At 37.3% G+C, this 18,794-nt stretch overlaps 1 protein-coding gene across 1 annotated transcript; it reads left to right on the top strand.

Moving 5' to 3' along the window:
- The first annotated feature begins 997 nt into the window (after positions 1-997).
- Positions 998-18,628, top strand: LOC149027137 (E3 UFM1-protein ligase-like protein). Its single transcript, XM_089159612.1, has 20 exons — positions 998-1,298; positions 1,504-1,815; positions 1,910-2,176; positions 2,285-2,332; positions 5,450-5,515; positions 5,755-5,858; positions 8,458-8,551; positions 8,624-8,680; positions 9,827-10,277; positions 10,420-10,574; positions 10,753-10,818; positions 10,910-10,978; positions 11,112-11,204; positions 11,391-11,456; positions 13,511-13,557; positions 13,698-13,761; positions 14,258-14,335; positions 14,445-14,507; positions 16,597-16,689; positions 17,763-18,628. The coding sequence occupies exons 1-20, from the start codon at positions 1,125-1,127 to the stop codon at positions 17,859-17,861; spliced, it is 2,466 nt and encodes an 821-aa protein (XP_089015738.1). The 5' UTR covers positions 998-1,124; the 3' UTR covers positions 17,862-18,628.
- Positions 18,629-18,794: the final 166 nt, after the last annotated feature.

Genomic DNA, 18,794 nt, shown 5'->3' with positions numbered 1-18,794 from the left:
AGATGTATATGGCTGAATGTGAACTTGTAAGAAAAGTCTTTCCCTTCCTACCACACTGAAGCAAAAGCTGGATTATGGTCAGCTTCAATTCCAGGAAACTTAAAAATTGTTAAAAGAAGTAGAAATTTTGATATTCAATACATCGGTTTCAACTTGCTCTCTTTGGTAGTTAATAGCACTGTTACACTATTCAACCTGAATTTTCTTTTTTTTGGGTAAAAAACGATTAAAAGAACTGAAACCTTGTTACGGTTCAATCTTTTTTTTTATCCAAAAGTTACGGTTCAATCATTCAATGTATTATTCACACCTTTTCTCATAGTTGAAACTGTAGAAATTAAAATATGTAGTTTTTTATGTTTTCGTTCTTAGAAGTTAAAATCTATACAAATTTTAAATGTATAATAACCATGAACCACAATGAATGGATTAAGGTCTAGATTCGGTCTTGTTTTGGGTTTTTTTCATTGATTTCAGTCGGGTTCAATGTTTTGGGTTAGGTATTGACACCCCTAGGATTAAGTAATGCTATATGAACGGGACACGACTATAACCGTAAGGGTGTCAACTTGTAACCTAAATCAAATATCAAATCCAAATCCAAATCAAAGTAATTGAACCAGATTGAACCGAGTTAAATAGGATTGAATTTGGAACAACCAATTAAGATTTTTATTGGACTTGGTCTGAGAGTGGCAGATTATATATTCTGGTGTACCCAAAAGGAAAAAAAGAAAAGAGAAATCGTACCGGAACCAATTCTAGAACCGGTTTGCTTCTTGTATAGGATTTGGATTATACTATCACTACTGCTTAGAAGTTAGAACTGATCCGAAACTGAATCAAATAACCAAAACCGGACGGTGTCACATCCTTTATAGTCACATAACCAATTAAGAACCAAACCCAACCGGGTTTGGGATCAAACCGACAACACCATCTTTAACCGAACCAAATACCGGCATTTCACCCGAGTTTCTGTTCTGGATGTCTTCTGTCGATTGGACTTCGCAGAAAAGACCGCCAGGAAAGCAAGGAATATATAAATAACAAACTCCCTCAGGATCCTTCTCCGGCACCTCTCTTTTTCGTTCTGAAAACTTGAACCTGTAGGATCCGAAAACATGGACGACGAATTGCTTGAATTGCAGAGACAGTTCGAGTCCGCTCAACAAGCGAAGTCGAGTATCAGATTGTCCGAGAGAAATGTAGTCGAATTAATCCGAAAGCTCCAAGAGCTTCAAATTATCGACTTCGAGCTTCTTCACACTGTATCCGGCAAAGAATACATCACGCCTGTACTCTCTCATCTTCCTTTTTCTTCTAGGGTTTTTCTGTACTCTGTTTCTGTATTGCTCTATCCGAATTTATTTTTATGTCGATAATTATGATATTGCTTTAGGTTTTCCTTTCGTGAGCGAATTTGGCAGTTTCTTTATCTGATACTTACTTCAAATTGATTAACCATTTCAGCGATGTTAATGTGTTTCTCTGATGTGACAGGATGAATTAAGGCGTGAAATGTTGGCAGAGATCACTAAATCCGGGCGTGTTTCTCTGATTGATCTCGCTGACGCCATTGGTGTTGATTTGTATTACGTGGAGAAGCATGCGCAACAGATAGTAGCAGACGAAGAGGGGCTTATGCTGATTCAAGGCGAGATCATAGCCCAGTCTTATTGGGATTCTGTAGCGGAAGAAATAAACGAACGGCTCCAGGAGTGTAGTCAGATTGCTTTGGCAGAGCTCGCTGCACAGTTGCATGTTGGCTCGGAGTTGTTGGCAACTGTTTTGGAGCCACGCCTTGGGACCATTGTACTTTTACTGTTATCATTTGCTGTTATTATTTGTCTCCTGCCTAGTGATTGTATACCGGATTTTCTGAAACTCATATTTTCAGTACATCTAGGTAAAAGGGCGATCGGAAGGTGGGCAACTCTATACACCCGTTTATGTTGCGCGGGTTAGTGCGATGGTTCGTGGAGCCACCAGGGGTATCACAGTTCCAACAAATTTATCGACGGTTTGGAGCTCATTGCAGCAACTGCTGCTAGAAATGAACGGAGCGCATGGCGTTACTGTTGAGGGTCCATTTTTCCAGTCTCTTTTCAATGGTTTGGTGAAGGGTGGGGACATCCTTGGATCACTTCGTGCTGGGGTTCATTGGACACCCGCAGTGAGAATCTTGATACTTCCTATGTTTTCTGTTGTGTAGTTTTCCTCCTGCGTACGCTGGTTCACTGTTTAACTGTCATTAATTATTACTATAATTGAATAAAAATAGGTGTTCGCTCACGCTCAAAAGGAAAGTGTAGATTCTTTCTTCTCGCAGGTTTGTGTCCATCTTCTCTTTTTATGCTTTTTTGTTGCTACATTTGGTTCTCTTTACATTTTAGTATCATATTTTGTCGTCCTTTAGAAATTCACATTATTTATATTTAGGTCCTATGAATCAATTCAATATCTGTTTCATGTAATTAGATATCAATTATCAATACAATGAGTTCACGAATCTTAACTATTCTGTCGCTTATGTTTTATGTGGCACTACTTCAGTAGCATGTGAAATTGGGATGTTTACAAATAGTCATGAATGGTAAGAAGCTTGAAAATATGTGATCTTGTTGCTGATTCCATGGCCGAGTCATTGGTGTTTCAAACTAAACTCCTGAATGTGGTGTTATTGGATAAAAACTGATGCTACTTTTGTAGATCCACGAGGTCTGTATTCCCCACTATTCCCACTTGATGTAAATCATCGGCGTGTTAAGGAATCTCAATTTTTAGCTTTAGAAGCTTCAAGGTTTCTTTCAAAGGTTTGGATCATTTGATAGATTCATCTGCTGCCTTTGTCTTTTTTCTTATATTGTACATCCAATTCACGAAGCAGATTCACCCAATTCATTTAAAGATGTACAATTTCAATGTGTGTAAGCAAAAAGATAGGATAAAAGAATCCAACATAAAAAGTGTTATCCATTCCTCAGGGTGCTATGGTTTATAATAAACAAGGAAATAATATTTGACTTGATTTGATCATTGACATTTTCAATTTCTGAAAGCTTCCTCTCTCAAAACCTTTTAAATAATAAATTTCACAGTAGGATTGTGCCTGCTAGTAAAGAAGCAAATTTATAAATCGCTTTTGTCATACAATGTGGAGGGGATGATAAGACTCTAGTTGTAATTGTGTGTAGGCGACCAATGGATTGGATGGGGTCTAGACACAAGGTGACCACCAAGGTGTGCTAGGCAACATTTTTGGGACCAGTATTGGGTGTGTATAGGCTTATCCATATTTTATTGGCCATGCATGATACTGACGGATATGGTATCGGTGATTTTGCTTGAACCTGAGATTTTTTGAGAAAAAAATGGCTAGTTGATCAAGTATGAATCTGATATAGATTGGTATCTGTAGCAGTATCTGTTTCAGTATCAGCATCAGCGGTGACCAATATGATACCATTGCAGCGAACTAAAACCTAGTCCAAGTCCCCTGGATGCCTTGACAATTATGAAGAGGACTTTATTGTATCTCAAGGCTCACCTGTCACTGATTCTTTGGCCCTCTTTGGCTTCAGCCTCTTCTTCTCTTCTGGTTGTTACCTCCTGTGTGTTATTCTGTCCTTTTGGGAGAGAGGGCAGTTTTGTCAGATGCCATTGGTTACCACATAGAAGAAAACAAAAGAGATGCAGACTTCAATCCCATGGACAAAAGGGGATGGAAGCCCATTTGTGAGAGGACATCATGGATAAAGTCTCTCCTAAAGAATCAAAGGCTTTATGGATGTCGATTTTCATAAGTGCAGCTAGGGAATGAGTTATATGGTCGAAACCCTGAATGGTGTTTGCAGAGAGTAGAATGTTGTCTGCAATACACTTTTGCTTGAAATGGAGGTTGATTGATTGTTGCTAACTAGGAAGGGATGATAATCTTGAGGCAGTTGGCCATTATTTTGGCAATGAACTTGTAAAGAAGGTTTTCAAAGGGAGATTAGGTGGAAGTCAGAGAAAGGTGCTTGTAGGCTTTTTGGAGATAAGATAGAGGAAGGTTTGGTTGATGGAGCAGAGTTGTGAGGAGTTGAGGAAAAAGCTGTGGATGGCTTTGATTAGGTCATCTTGGATGAGAACCCAAGAGGCCTTAAAAAACTCCTATTGAAACCATTAGGGCCAGGTGTGTGGTCTGTCCCATTTTTTTTATATGTTTGATCACCTGAATGAGGGGCCTGAATTGTACTTTTGGTGTACTCTAACTTACCCCTACTTTGCGGAGATGGCTTCAGTGAGTGGGCAAGTAATTCAAGACCACAATAGGCACGGAATCATGTGGAGAACATTCTTTTTGGGTAGAGGAATTGAGGCAAGAAATCCAATATGAGGAACAGATTGGATGTTTACCGATATAAAACTGTAGGGACTTATTAAATCAAGTGGAAGTGTATATGCATACCAGGATAAGCTTAGGATAGTCTGCTGGAGTTGCAGCAAAGAAAGATGACAAAGCTAACTGAGTTAAAATCTTCAGCAGTGGCAGCAATTCATAACATATTCCTCCTCTCTTCTCCTTGTTGGGTTTTCCATTTCCAACCCCTCCCCCCAATTTTTTGTTTCATTGTGATATCTTTCTGTATTTCCCCGACATTTATTCTCCCTAGGTACCATGTGATCTTGGCCACATGCAAGGATCAATGTGATCTTGACCTGCACATACAGGGGAGTGTTAAGATATACATTGCTCTTCAATGACATTTCAAGCTTTTGGTGAAACATATGTATGTATGTACACATACGTACGCACACACACGCACACACACATAGATATTGGTTTCTCTTTCCTTTCTTTTTATATTTGATCTCCCTCTCTCGTTTGGTCTCTAAATGCCAATCTCAGTCTAGTTCCATCATTCTTCCCCCTTCTTAACATGAGTTTGCTAAATGTGGAGGGGTCCGCCATTGACTTAAGTCCAACAAAAATATGGCCAAAGTCTCAATTATAACACCTCCCTCCTTTGCAGCTTATAAAAGTAGAACCCAGGGCCTCTCATCGGCTAGAATATCTATCACTAAGATAGACTTTCATTATTTACTAACTCCACAAAGTGATTTGAGTACTCTGTAATTCTTGAATATCTCATATCCCTTTATGCCAACCAATGCTAGGTTATAACTTGTAATTGTAGCTCAGTTTTACACCCAATGGGATTAAAGAAAGAATAATCTTGATTTTGTATTTGCCCCTGATGTGTAAAATTATAAAACTAACCCTAAGTTGTAGTATAGCAAAATACCCCTGAAGGTATAAATTAAGACAATACCTATGGCATGGATAATTTGTTATTTGTTAACTCTTTCAGGCTTTCAAAATTCTGGGGCATTGCATGTTGCAGAACATCTTCTATTGCAAGTCATTGTTCTTGATATTCTTTATTGTCTGATGTGTTAACAGAACTCTTTTATCAGCTATGAAGTTCTTCAAAAACTTGCAGTACCACAGCCTAAACAGTACTTGCAGGTATTGGGCTGCACCTTCTTTTATTTTTGCAGTAAGTCTGGAAGCAGCCTCTCTGGAAACAGGGGTAAGGCTGTTACATTTGACCATCCCCACACCCTGCTAAATGTGGAAGCCTTGTGCACTGAGTACAGCCTTTTTTGGTAATTAATCAATGTCATTGAAATTTCAAAAAGTTAAACAGCTTCAGTTTTCTTTCTTGATGCTTGTGTAATCAAATCATGTCTGTTACTCCATTTTAGTCTAGATATCCTGAAGGGATTCCGCTAGATACAGTTTTTGTTCACCCCTCAATGATTGAAATGTTGGATGCTGCTACTGAGGATGCCATTGAACATGCTATCTGGTAAGAATCATGACATACTGTCCTCTTTCTTTCTGATTGTATTACTTTTGTCTTTTCTGATTATTATCATTTAGTGGACAAACACTTCACTCTTGTAATGAACTAATATGTTATTTACTTACCGGATGATAAGGAAGTCATCACTGAGTTGGAGGAACAATTTGCTTTAGCATAACTTAGTTCTGGTTTCTGGAGCAGATAGTGATCTTTGAAATACTTCACTCAGTTGAATGAATAGTATTTTTCTGAAGGACCTCTATTGTTTAATCGGAAATCACATTCAAAGAGATTCTCCATGGACAAGTTACCATAATTTCCAATATTTTGTTCAGAGATTTAAGAAGTGTGAGAAGCATTGTCCACTTTCATGAAACTACTTTAGTTGTTCATTGTTACATTACTTAGATAGAAGTCTTATCCATAAATGTGTTAGAGGAGGCAGCCTAAGTCATGAAGATTAGCTTACAACAACATCAGCAACAACAACCACAAACCTTATCTCATCTATATGGGGTGGCTACATAGATCCTTGCTTTCCAATCAGCTCTATTTGAGGCTATACTAGATACAAAGCCTAAACCATGCATATCCTTTCTCACCATGCATAAGGTTACTTCAAGTCTGCTGCTAGCTCTTCGAGTTCCTTCAGTTTAGATTAAAGCACTTCTCCAAACAGGGGCATTTAAGGCCTCTGTTGAATATGTAAGAGAAAACTGTTTTCCAGCTACATTCTTTACAAAAGTTAATCTGAAATTCCAATATCCTGTTTTTGAGGGTGTTAGAAATCCTAGAAAATGTATGTGGAGGGTTTTGGGGGTTAGTAATGTTGAACCTGTCTCCAACTAGACGCTAGGAATTATTTCTACAATAGGATCATTCTGTGTAACAGCAACACTTATAGATGGAATAAAGGGAAGAGGGAATATATAGTCTGTCTCACTTGCACCTAAGTCTTTCACCCCAATAGAACTCTCTCATATATTGCTTCACACCATCATTTTTAAAACCAGAATTCAAGCTTCATGAAATTGTAAGGAGGAATTGATTACATGTAGCTGCTGCTTCTAGTAAGAAATTAGAAAGTAACAAAATAGAAATCCTCTAGAAAGTTTCTTACAACTCAATATTGGGAATTTGCGACCAGTACAAAAGGGTAAAGAAGGTCTTGGCTATTCACCAAGATATAATAGACTAAATACTCAAAAAAATAACTAAAATTAGATGGAAATAGAAACTTAAAATAAGGAAATATCTCCATCAAGGATACACACCAGCAGCAGCAGTTCATGGGGACTACAACACTGTTCACTTGAAACTGTAACATCTGTAATTCGGTCTTTTATTTCTTTGTGCTTCATTTATCATCAGCTAGTCCCTGGAATGTTTTCATTTGTATCAGGCACAGTATTTTGTGCCGAAGGAAACACCAGTCTGAAAGTAAGATTAGTAAGATTTTCCATAACAGAAATTATGACTGGGGTGATACTTGAATTCAGGGGGCTGTTTATTAGGGGTAATGGCTGGGTTTGCATGCTTGGTATTTAAGGTTATTCTGCAATCTGTGCTTGGTGCATAACATCTCCATTAAGGTTTTTTACGTAAACCATCCTATTGCCTTAGGCGGGTGAAACTAGGGCTGTAAATGGTTAACTGAAATCTGCTTCAGTATCAGTATTTAATCCAACCCCGTTTGGTTACTAGTAGCATGTGGATATGGTAATACCCATTTCTGACTGATTAATTACCTGATCAAGTTAACCTTGTTTGATTTATTTTCTTGTTTTTACATATTTTAAACTTAAGATAATTTGATTATTTTTCTAGATTTTCATAAAATAATTTTAATTTTAAAAGATGTAAAAAAAATCAAAGACTAAGAAGAGGAGAAGAAAGGAAACTTGTTGAGTTCTCAAATCTTGACCCTAACTATCACTAATAAAATGGTAAAAAGATGTCAATAGGCAATCAAAAAGTTGTACTCAATCTGCATTCACACCTATCTAGGAGAATATGTATTAAAAGATAGCTATCCGAATACCATCCAAATCCGATTGAATCTATCTGAGAACCAATAGGATTTTATCCGAGTTCGTCCAAATATAATAGGACGTGGATATGGTAATGCACTGTTCTATCCAAATCTGATCTGTGTACACCCCTAGGTGAAATTATCATATTTTTTAGATATAGCTGACAAGATGTCGCCTAGGCGTCTTTTGCTGGATAGGCTCCTTTGTCTCCTAGGTGATGCACTTGGAAGGCACCTTCGTCCCCTAGGCAACACAGGTCACACACAGACGCCTTGATTCCCTATCTCCTCTTCCAAACACCTAGGATTGCCTACCCATGTTGCAACTATGTTTATTGCTGTTTTTTTTTGTTTTCTTATTTTATTTATTATTTATTTATTTATTTATTGTGGGGGGGGGGGGGGGGGGGAGGTGTTGCAGGGGTTTCCAAGTTTGCTTTTTCTAAACCATCACAGTTGCAAGTGGTTTGTGTTTACGCTCCACTTTATTCTAGTTTTGTTTTGGTATTATTTTTCCTGTTGGAGGATAGGAATTTACGTTATTCTGAAACAATATCTGGACAAGTGCAGGATTGATTCTCTTTCAGTTTTACCTGCATCTTTTGGATCTCAAGACGCTTTTAAGCTTCTGTCGCGCTGTCCATCCGTTCAAGGGGCCCTTAAGGTGGCATTCTCTTTAGCTGTTAACATGTACTTTCTGCAGTTCATTTATTGACATTAATGTGTTTCTTTTCAGTCATCCAAAGCAGTCATCTTGGGAGAGTCATGCATTTTTAGCAATGCATTTATCAAGGTATGGATATGGAACCTGCTACCTACTGGCGATTGCTTATTGTGGAGTTTTTTCAGAAATGAGTTTGATCTCTTACTTGATTTTGGAAATAAAACTACTCTTCAGGGGTGTGTCCTATGAAAAATAAAAAAGTCCTTTCAGTGATGAAGTTCTTGGGTTTTGATATATATCCAATTCTATGAAATTTAAGTGTGAAAATTTACTATTTCCATTACTTTGCTGGTTTATATGTTGTCAATTAGGTCCCTTGCTACATGTCTCCATTTCTTATCGTAGTTTTAGATCTGATTTTTTTTTTTTGATTCTGCATAGATATGAAATTACAGTATGTTTTATGATGCGGTGGGTTGGACGTTGTGTTTGGTGGCATAATTCTAATAATGTATCCATCTTTAAATTTAGCTTGTAATTCCCTTCTTTGTTTGCTATTCCTTCCCCAAAGAGTTTTTTTTGACCAATGAATGGTGTTACCATGTTATTGTTCAAAAGTTGTCCAGAATAACATCTTGAAAGAAGGCTCTTGTTATATCTTTCTACATGACTACATAGTTTATATTATGTTGGAAATGATATGCTTACCCCCCCCGGTCTGTGGAATCATGTGTATCACTGACCAAGACATGAGTCATCTAAGCTGGGGACTTCGTATGTACCTTTTCCCTTACTTGCATACAAGACATTGAAAGTGAGGGAGGTTGGGTATGGAATGAAAATGTATTGTATTGAGTGGTCTGAAGGGGAATCTTTATTGGTGCAGCTAGGCAGTTGCCTGCAGGAAGAATGTATCTAATATGTTGTATTCTATGTATAAATATTCGTGGAACACGAACATATGCATCTCAAACCCTGTCATGTAGTTTCCATATGATTCCATATGACATACATATATTTGATTTTTGAAAGTAACTATTAAGTCGGTGCCAGTTCTTTGGGGGGTATCATTATAATATTCTTCTTTATTGTTGTCAATACCCAAGTTGGTCTTTAGTTGTAGATAAAATTTTTGCTTTTATATTAGATTTAATAATTATGTCACAAGTCTTTGTAGCTTCTGGTTTTGGGTCAGGTTGCACCCATCATTATTGACATCATTAGCTTCATTTCAGATTCTGATGAGTTGCATTTTTTTCATGCTTCAATGGACAGAATGTGTTTGATCAACTGGAAAAAGAGACGGAATCCTTGTTCCATTCAAGCCTTGCTGGTCAAGGGTTAACTTGTGATGTACTTTTAGTTGGTGAAGCTAAAGTTGGAATTGATAGCACTCGAAGAAGTGAGTTGAATGAGACTAATAATGAGAGTGGAGGTAGTAAACATGCAGTGGAGAAAGGATCAAGGAAGAAGAAAGGAAAAGCAGCGGGAAACATGAAGACGGGAGCTACTGAAAGCGATCTTGATATCCAGGAAAGCCTTCCGATCAAATCTAAGAAAAACCAGCGGAAAAGCAAGGAGTCAGGCTCATTACAAGTATCTGAGGGGAAATCAAGTGCCAGAAAGGATTTGGATAGAATGAAAGAAGACAATCATAATGTACCTTCTGAAGATTGGATAATGCAAAAGATCTTGATGCTGGTTCCAGAATTTGAAGAACAAAGAGGTTAGTTGTTTAAATTGATGTAGGCGTCGATTTATGTATTTGCTTGGCACTCTCCCTTTGTCTAATTTCTTTGTGAGCAATGACAAGATGGGTTTTAAAAAGAATAGCTTTAATCAACATACTTGTTGGTTTTGTTTGATAGCACTGGATGATTCATGCACGTTCCTTATGCCCTTGGTGAGCATCTTGAGACCTATGCTTCTCAGTTCATGGAAAGAGAGAAGAAAATCAATTTTCATGGAAAATGCGGAGAAAATGAAACAGTTGCTTGACAATTTACAGAAGAAACTAGATGAGGTTAGCCTCCTTTTGTTTCTTTAGTTTTTCTTTCTCCCGTTAGGACTCTTTTCACCATATTATTACAGTCGATCTTCTTAATTTTTACTTAGCAGTTTTGTTGGATGATATTCTACTTGAAAATTGTTCACTGTCTGCCGGAATACATCCTCAGTGTTTCTATTCTTTTTTTTTTCAGGCTTTCTTAAATTTGCAGCTCCATGAGAAAGCGTTAGATCTGTTTGAAGATGATCAATCAGCCTCAGTAAGTTGAATAGCTATATAATATGTTCAATTAATTGCTGGTAAGATCACTAAGATGCAAACAATTAAAATGGTTACTCTTTTATTCACAGGTTGTTTTACACAGGCACCTGCTACGAACAACAGCTAGTGCCATGGTGGACATGCTTTTACTTGACCTGGTAGAAATTATTTTTCAAGGACACGCTTCCCCCTTTTGGCCCAGCTTTTCCGTGGCTAAATTGGTGTATAATTTTTTTGTTACGGATGACCCAGGGGTCTAATGGTCTACAATTTTCTATTTGTCTCATGTAGGAAATGCATAATAAACTGAAGAATGGGATTGAAGCGGATGAGTCTCAAAAATCAGACCAAAAATCACTGAGTTCTGGCGATAGAGTGTCTCTTGTATGCAATTTTCACTCTCTTTTGTATAGGTTAGGTAGTTTTAGTTATTAGTTTTCGAGATGTATGTTTCTTGTTGGTTAAAGAGTTCCCAAATTTTTGTAGAAAAAGTGTTTGTCATGACTGTCAAGTTCTCATCTTGCTATTTATGCCTGTCAAGTTTTCATTTTACTTGTTTTTTGTTGATAGGCAAAGAGTTTAGAGGGATCTCTTTCAGCTAGGGCTCTTGCAGTTGTTGAGGCTTTGGAAGGAAAGGCAAGTATATACAGGATAACAAATAACTCTTCTCTTTTAAAAATTTATATTCAGAGAGTCAAAACAGTTTTTGTTTTGAACAAAAAAAACAGTTTTTGTCCTGTCATTGATTGAGAATTTGATGCTTCTTAAGAAATAAATTAATTAAATCATAATGAATACCTGCAAGTCTATTCGTTAAATAGATTGGTGCCTCCTAGTTAATCCACATGTTGAATTGGTTCCATCCCCACCATGTGAACTGCAGTGTTTGAGTTTTCCTTACTGCAATGTTTGAGTTTCATTCTTTTTTATTTATTTATTTTAAACAATGATGTTTCTGTTTAGAAGCATCTTAGTGAAATTGATTGAAGTCTTAGGCTTTCTTTGATATAGTTTATGTAAGCTGTTGGTATGATTTGTGACCGTATTTCTCATTAACACAAATCAATATACTAATAAATTCGTAAAGAGGTTTCGTGTTCATTTGATAGACTACTGGAATTCCAATTCAAACTGCCAGAAAGGTAGAAGGAAAAAGACTTCGGGAGAGAACGGGACGTAGTTTGGCTACCTATAAACAATCTCAGGTGTAGGGAACTGCATCAAATCATAGAATACTTTAGGATATTATTTATAACTAGTCTATTTGTTGCTTTTTGTTTAGTTACTGTTTGAACTTGTAATAGAGACCCGAAGGTTATTGAAAGCTATATCAGCCCATAGTGGCTATAAATATAGATATAATCCCTCAGTTTTTCTGTCATTTGATGAATAGGAGTTTATATTTTGAATGCTGCTCAGCCTTTGGGAGGTTATTAGTTTCTCCATTCCTCTGTTGAATTCTTCTATCTCCCCTAAGGTGTGAAGGTCAATCTCCATTGAAGACCCTTCATTATTGGTGGAATCTGTTGCAAAATTCAGTGACAGAGCGTCAATTTGCCACTTTTTTAACATTAGTGAAGTTGAAAAAAATGCCCCACACCAATTCTATTTCCAACCTTTTGAATCCTGATCCCCAACTTTCCATTTTCAGTTTTTGTTTTCTCTCACCATCATTCATTCACAAATCAAATTAACCATCAAACATCCCTAGATCAGGTTGAAATCACCCTTCCTGCCTGCTGGACCTTCAACCCAAAGTTGGTCCAATTCTTTGCAGCGAAAGCCCTAAACATCTTATTCCATCTCCAACCTCCTAATTATGTAAATCCGAAATTTCTTATACCAAAATCCCTTCACACTTTCACCACATCGTTACCTTAATGGCTGACCGTAAACGACGCTGGATCACCTTGCTGCTCAATCCAGCCACAAAGAAACTAATGTCCCTTTCTCAGATTCTTCTCAAGAGACTCTAAGATTCACCCAGCTAAAACTAACCTTCAGAATGAACTCTAATTTTGAGTGATTATTTTCCATTCGTTCCCAACAAAACCATTTGAGTTTCGTTACATTTTACCAGCTGAAACCTTGATTCCCTGATTATTCACTTCCCAAAACCCAAATCCCTAACCCTAGATTCTTTTTCTTATTTTAAATTTAGCAATAAACCACCATTCACAAAACCGAAACCTTCACTAACAGCCGTCCTGACTCTTACTTGATATAACCCAACCATCAGAGTCATCAGACTGTCATTACTAACTCTATCCCTAGTTTTGACTGTGAAACCCTAATTTGAACAATCCAAGCTTGCCAGTTCAACCCAGATCCTGGATATTGGTTCCTGGTTGATCTCCTACCATTCTATGGTACATAAGGATGTCTTTATCATTTGTTGGCGTAAGCTGTTTACAAGTTGTTACATCATAAGAACAGGTTGCCACACAGTTGTTGAATTCCACAACGATGCTGGGTTGGTTTTGGGGGTGTTCTTGCAAATACATGTGCACTTCCTGTAACACATATATCGTATTAACATGGTTATTTATATGTGAAGAAAGATTTTGATATACAGTTTCCTAACACTTGGAAGTAATTCATTTGCTGTGCTGCTTGCCATGTCGCTCACAAATCTTTTGGAGATTATTTCATCTCTAATTACTTGGCTGACTTACTTAATTATGTTGCAGCGAGTTGAAACATTCATCACTGCATTAAGAGCATTAGCAGAGGAAAGGTATCTATTATATTCCTTCGTTTTTGTGCTGACTCAGTAGAGAATTTGCTGTTGCTTTTACACTTAATGTTACGTTGCTGTTGCTTTTACACTTAATGTTACGCAACATTATTTTTATATATTTTTTTGTTGTCTTGTAGTGGCATAGTCTTGAAAAAGCTTGACAAAAAATTGGAGAGGACACTCTTGCATTCCTATCGTAAGGTAATCCTGCTTTAAGTTATTCTGGCAAAATCATAGCTATTTTCTTTCCTTGCACAAATTGTTCTTGGTAGCTGTTTTAGTATAATCCTATCTAGCTTTGCTAACTATTCTAAAGATGATAAATGTTGCCTACACAACTTAAAATGCATGGTTACCTGCATGCAAAAGGAGGAATATTTCTGCTAAAGTGTTCCTTCTTATTTTTTATTTTTTATTTTCTACTTTTTAAGCTTAAAAAAATGTATGGTTGCTGCTTTTTTCCTATTCTGAATGTGCATTTTCGTTAAATTTCCAGCATAGAATCAGCTGTTGCAATGTGTCACCGTCCTCTTCTTTCTTCTCTTCTGAATAAAATTTGATAATGCATTGAAAAGGGATAAACAATACAATTTTTAGTTATCATGGTTATAATTATTGATATATTGTGATGTTGGTTGTATAATCCGTATCTCTTGTTACATGAATGCATCACTTTTATCTGCTTTCTGATTTCCAGGACTTGACATCGCAAGTTTCTTCTGAAACTGATCCAGTTGCAATCCTACCCCAAGTAGTTTCTCTACTTTATTTGCAGGTGTGTTGATTCATTATGCTATATTGTTTCTTTTTTACTTTTTTTAATTTATTTATGCTGCCTCATAAAAAATAATCCCCTTCTACTTTTCTGTTTCTCTTTCTTCCAGATGCATAATAAAGCCCTTCAAGCCCCCGGGAGGGCCATTTCTGCTGCTGTTTCTCGGTTGAGGGTATGGAATGTACTTTGTTGTACATTTTTGTCCTATTATGTTTTAAGATGGATTATTTGTTATGTTTTTGAATTTGCTTTCATAGAAAGTTATTTGCTCGGAGATTAATCCCGCATTGGCTACTAACAACCCTTACGTGGTATCAGACAGGATTCTACCATATCCATGTGTCCGTGAAACTCTCAAATGTGTTCAGGAAGATGTCTTTGTTATCCAAATTTTATGGGGCAGGGGAAGGAGAAAACTGTGAGAAGTTTCCTTCATGATTGAACTTTAGGCAGAACCGGGGGGGGGGGGGGGGGAAAGGGATTTCAGGCAGATAAGATGCCCCTATGCTAGAACTTTGTGACCACAAGTGCTCTCATCCTAGAAGAGAACAGGCGCACACTCATGAACACACACGGGCGTTTGGAATTAATTGCTGTGAACCATCACATCCCACTTGTTAAAGCTGGCTGCATTGTTGGCTCTGCTCAAATTGGAGCCAGATGGGGCTACTTTTGAGTCATGACCCTAACTAGGCTATTGCAGTAATAGTTGATTCTAGTCCTTGTGGGGAACTGGGATCCATAAATAGGTGTATAACATATTGAATAAATGCTCAAACAAGGTTAGTAGAGAAATTCAAGAAATTCTAATTTGGTTATTGTGGGAAATTTCAGAAGAGGAAGAAATGAAAAGATTTAACTTTGTTGTAAGAAAATAGGAATGTGATGCAGTTTCACCTGACTGGTTGGACCAGTATGCCAGGCTTTGGAGGTCCAAACCTCAAGGAAGTGCCCCATTGGTTTTTGGTGCAACATGGGTTGGAGGTTGTTAATTTATTTAGTATTTATTGATTCAGTATGTTACTTGTTTGGGTTACCCACATAGGAATAAGTTAAGAGTTAGAATTTGAGTTGCACTTTATTTTTCAGTTTCATAGTTCAACTAGGCTATGCTTGTACCCAATAGAGTGAGTTAAATGGAAGAAGTGAGTTTTATTCTTGAGAATGTGTGATTCCTTCCCCCTTCCCCTGAAATTTTCCCTCTCCCTATGGGCCCACTACCAAAATGATTTGTCTTGGTTTTAAGGATGCGAGTTTTTGTTCCAAGTGAAGTGGATCAAATATTTATCAGGTTGACAACTGGTTTTGTGGTTGTGGACATTGTTTGGTTTAGGAGATTGGATGAAAGGTTGATGGAGTTGATGCATTGGTAATGTTTAGCAGTGTTAATGAACATGGTAGGCAATTCTGGATGTGGTGTTGTCTTGTGGGTAAGAAACAGGGTATAACATAAAACAAAGAAAAACACTATTATTTACCTTCAAGCTACACATCCTAAATCTATATGACTGAAGAAAGCTGTTGAACTGCAATGAAGTCACCAATTGATGCCAAAATGGGATGGGATATAGTCCTCAAAATGTATATTCTACTTCATCTCTAATGGTCAAGCTATGACTCTAACAAGCTGCGAAAGAACAGTGATGGTAGTTGAGCTTTCCGGGCTCCAAATGAAACCCAATGTATAATCTGCCACCAAAATTCGGAGACATAAAAACACTCCAGGCTCTATTGTCAAGCTACACACCTTAAATCTACACACCTGAAGACTGTTGAACTGCAAATGAGTCACCAACTGATGCTAAATTGGGATGTGATATGGTCCTCCTCAAACTATATATTACTTTGACTACTAAGTAAGTGATGTTTCGAACAAGCTGCAAAGACCTGTGCCAGTAGTCGAATCTTCAAAGGCTCCAAACAAAAACCATTTAATAACCCACTGCCGGAATTTGATTAATTGTGGCTGAGCTGTTAAAAATAAAAGATTTGTGTTAAAATTAATTACTTGTGCTTGTCATCTATTCTTCATGCATTTTATTACTCTTAATTGTATCATGATTCATGACACATTGCACAAAGCCCTGTTAAAGCCTCGAGACTCTAGTTCCTCACCACCTGCCACTGATAAAATTAAAACGAACTGAAAGTAGAGTGAATATGGTTATTTAAATGATATTCTTTTTTGGCCTTTTTCCTTTCTGGTGTTTCTGTAACTTTGTATTTGTCTTGAAAAATAGTCATCTGTTTGCTTTTTCCAGGATAAATTGGAAGATTCAGCGTATAAAATTCTAATGGATTACCACAGTGCAACGGTGACTCTCTTAAGCCTTCAAGCAGCTGCAGCTGGTGATGTGAGTGGTTATCTCTGATTTTTTTAATTAATGTATAGTTTATCATTTTTAATGTTAATGTGAGTGGTTTTCTCTCATCCTTTATGGTTCCATGAGAAACCACACATACTAAATTGTTGAGAACTACTAGTTACTCTCTCTCTCTCTCTTGGGGGGAGGGGGGGAGTGGCTGATGATCTGCTGGCAGCAGAGAAAATGCATCATTCACAGGGCACAGTTCCATATTATCAATGGGGTGGGGGATGGGATAGGGAAGAAGTGTTTGTCAGGGGAGAGAGAGAGATGGTGACTTAGTGGGTTACCAGCTCTGAGACTGTTTTACCTATTTTGAGGACCTGGTCGTGTAATATTGTTCTCCGATTAGTGGATTCAATCAGTTCCGATTGGGTGTTGGCCAAGATTAACCAGATCTATGGGTACGGTAAAGGGTAAAACAAGGTATAGGAATGATCTTTCTAAAAGCAGGGCAAATCCATCCAACTCGGCTTAATTTTGGGAGAAATTGAGGCTGATCCCAATGTTAATGAACCACGGAGAGTGAGACAGACAAGAGGAAGAGCTAGCATATTCTCCCAAATCTGAAACATCTTTTTCCCCTACTTTATATCATACAGAGATCTGACTGCAGTTATATTTTCTCTTATCGAGAAGTTCTATCTCATTCGACACAAAGATGTAAGCATTAATTCTGTGAAGTAATTGTCCAAAAAGAAAATTTTGTTGAGTGGATGTGGATCTAGGTCCCCTCATGGTCATAATCCCAGGTTTAGAGTGTAAAGAGAGCAGGAAGACAAGAAGAAAATGTTGATTTTTGTAAATTGTTTTTCCATGGAAGTCACAGAATTTGCAAACTACCGTTTCTGATTTGGAAAATTTATTATTTTTTATTCCACGGATTGCTTGAGTTACTTGTGCATGTGTTACAACTACCTTTTCCCACAAAAAATTGAATCGAATTAGGTTAGTAATGGTAATGTAGATGCAATGACATGGGGTGCATGGGTCTGCCTTGGTTCACTCCTGATTTTTCAGTGCTTCTTGTTTACCTGTGATTTATTTTTAATGGCTTGCAGGAAGAGGGCTGTTCAGCAGATAGAATTTTGACTAAAAAGGAGTTTCTGGAGAGCTTAATGCCGGAATTAAAAACCTTGGTGTTGACCAATCAGTCTTGACTCAACAAGCAGTCAAAAAGGAGTGGGGGCACCTGTTTGCCTTTGTGCCAATCTTGTACACAGCAAAAGTATGCGATAGAATTTTTTTCTGAAGAGATTATGATTTATTCTGTCATGGTACTTGTTTTTAATTTTTCTTCTGGTTGATGCTAATCAAACCCCCCCCCCCCCTCTGCGCCTCTCTTTCTTTCTCTCCCTGTTGGGTGGAGAAGATGTGTTAAACTAAGAATAGAAGATCTATATTGTTCATAAGGTATGTATTCATCTTTGGACTTGTAGCTTTGGTTGGGTAATAAACTGTATATCCTGTCTTCTATAATACAGAGGTCAAACGGCCAATGTTTGGAGTTCCTTCAACCACAAATATGTTAATTTTTTCTGTTCATTTGATTTCCAGCAGTTTGGCAATCTAGATATCAGCAATGTGTGCCTGTGGCACCCAAATATTGTCGATCTAGTAATATATAAAAAGTTTAACGTGTTCGCTTGATGTTCCCTGATTAGCATTTGAATAGGAAATTCGAAGAGAAAAAAAGAGACGTTTTTCTTCCTTGAGAACTTTTTGGCTAGGCATTAATAATTCATTGATGGGAAAACAAAAAGAAATGTAGTCTTGTTCACACAATATTGATAGGGATTGTCTAATGAGTAATGAAGACGAGTGTAACTGATTTAGTATGCAGGTATTTGTGATAGAAAAGAGTCTTGGTGCCTTTCTGATAAGAATTTGAATATCAAATGCAAATAATGCAGCCAGAGGTAAACAAATCTGTTGGAATTCAAAACAATCTATTGTCGACTGAAAAATAGAGCTGTGATGTGGAAGCTATTTCTTGCAGAAGGTAAAACTTGTGCCGTCGCAATCTGGCAACCGGAAAGAAAAATGGGAAGTTTTTCGGTTGTTGGTGGTCCAAATTCCTGAAGTTGCTATCA

The sequence above is a fragment of the Hakea prostrata genome, chromosome 1, assembly GCF_041222555.1.
Source record: "Hakea prostrata isolate BN-2017 chromosome 1, UWA_Hpros_2, whole genome shotgun sequence".
Taxonomy (NCBI): Eukaryota; Viridiplantae; Streptophyta; class Magnoliopsida; order Proteales; family Proteaceae; genus Hakea; species Hakea prostrata.
This window is presented reverse-complemented; position numbering and strand designations above follow the sequence as displayed.

Excerpts from the sequence above, each read along its gene's own strand:
- LOC149027137 (XM_089159612.1), top strand. The coding sequence starts at position 1,125 with ATGGACGACGAATTGCTTGAATTGCAGAGACAGTTCGAGTCCGCTCAA. Across the intron at positions 5,516-5,754 it reads AGCCTAAACAGTACTTGCAG|TCTAGATATCCTGAAGGGAT; the intron begins GTATTGGGCTGC and ends ACTCCATTTTAG. Across the intron at positions 10,979-11,111 it reads ACATGCTTTTACTTGACCTG|GAAATGCATAATAAACTGAA; the intron begins GTAGAAATTATT and ends TGTCTCATGTAG.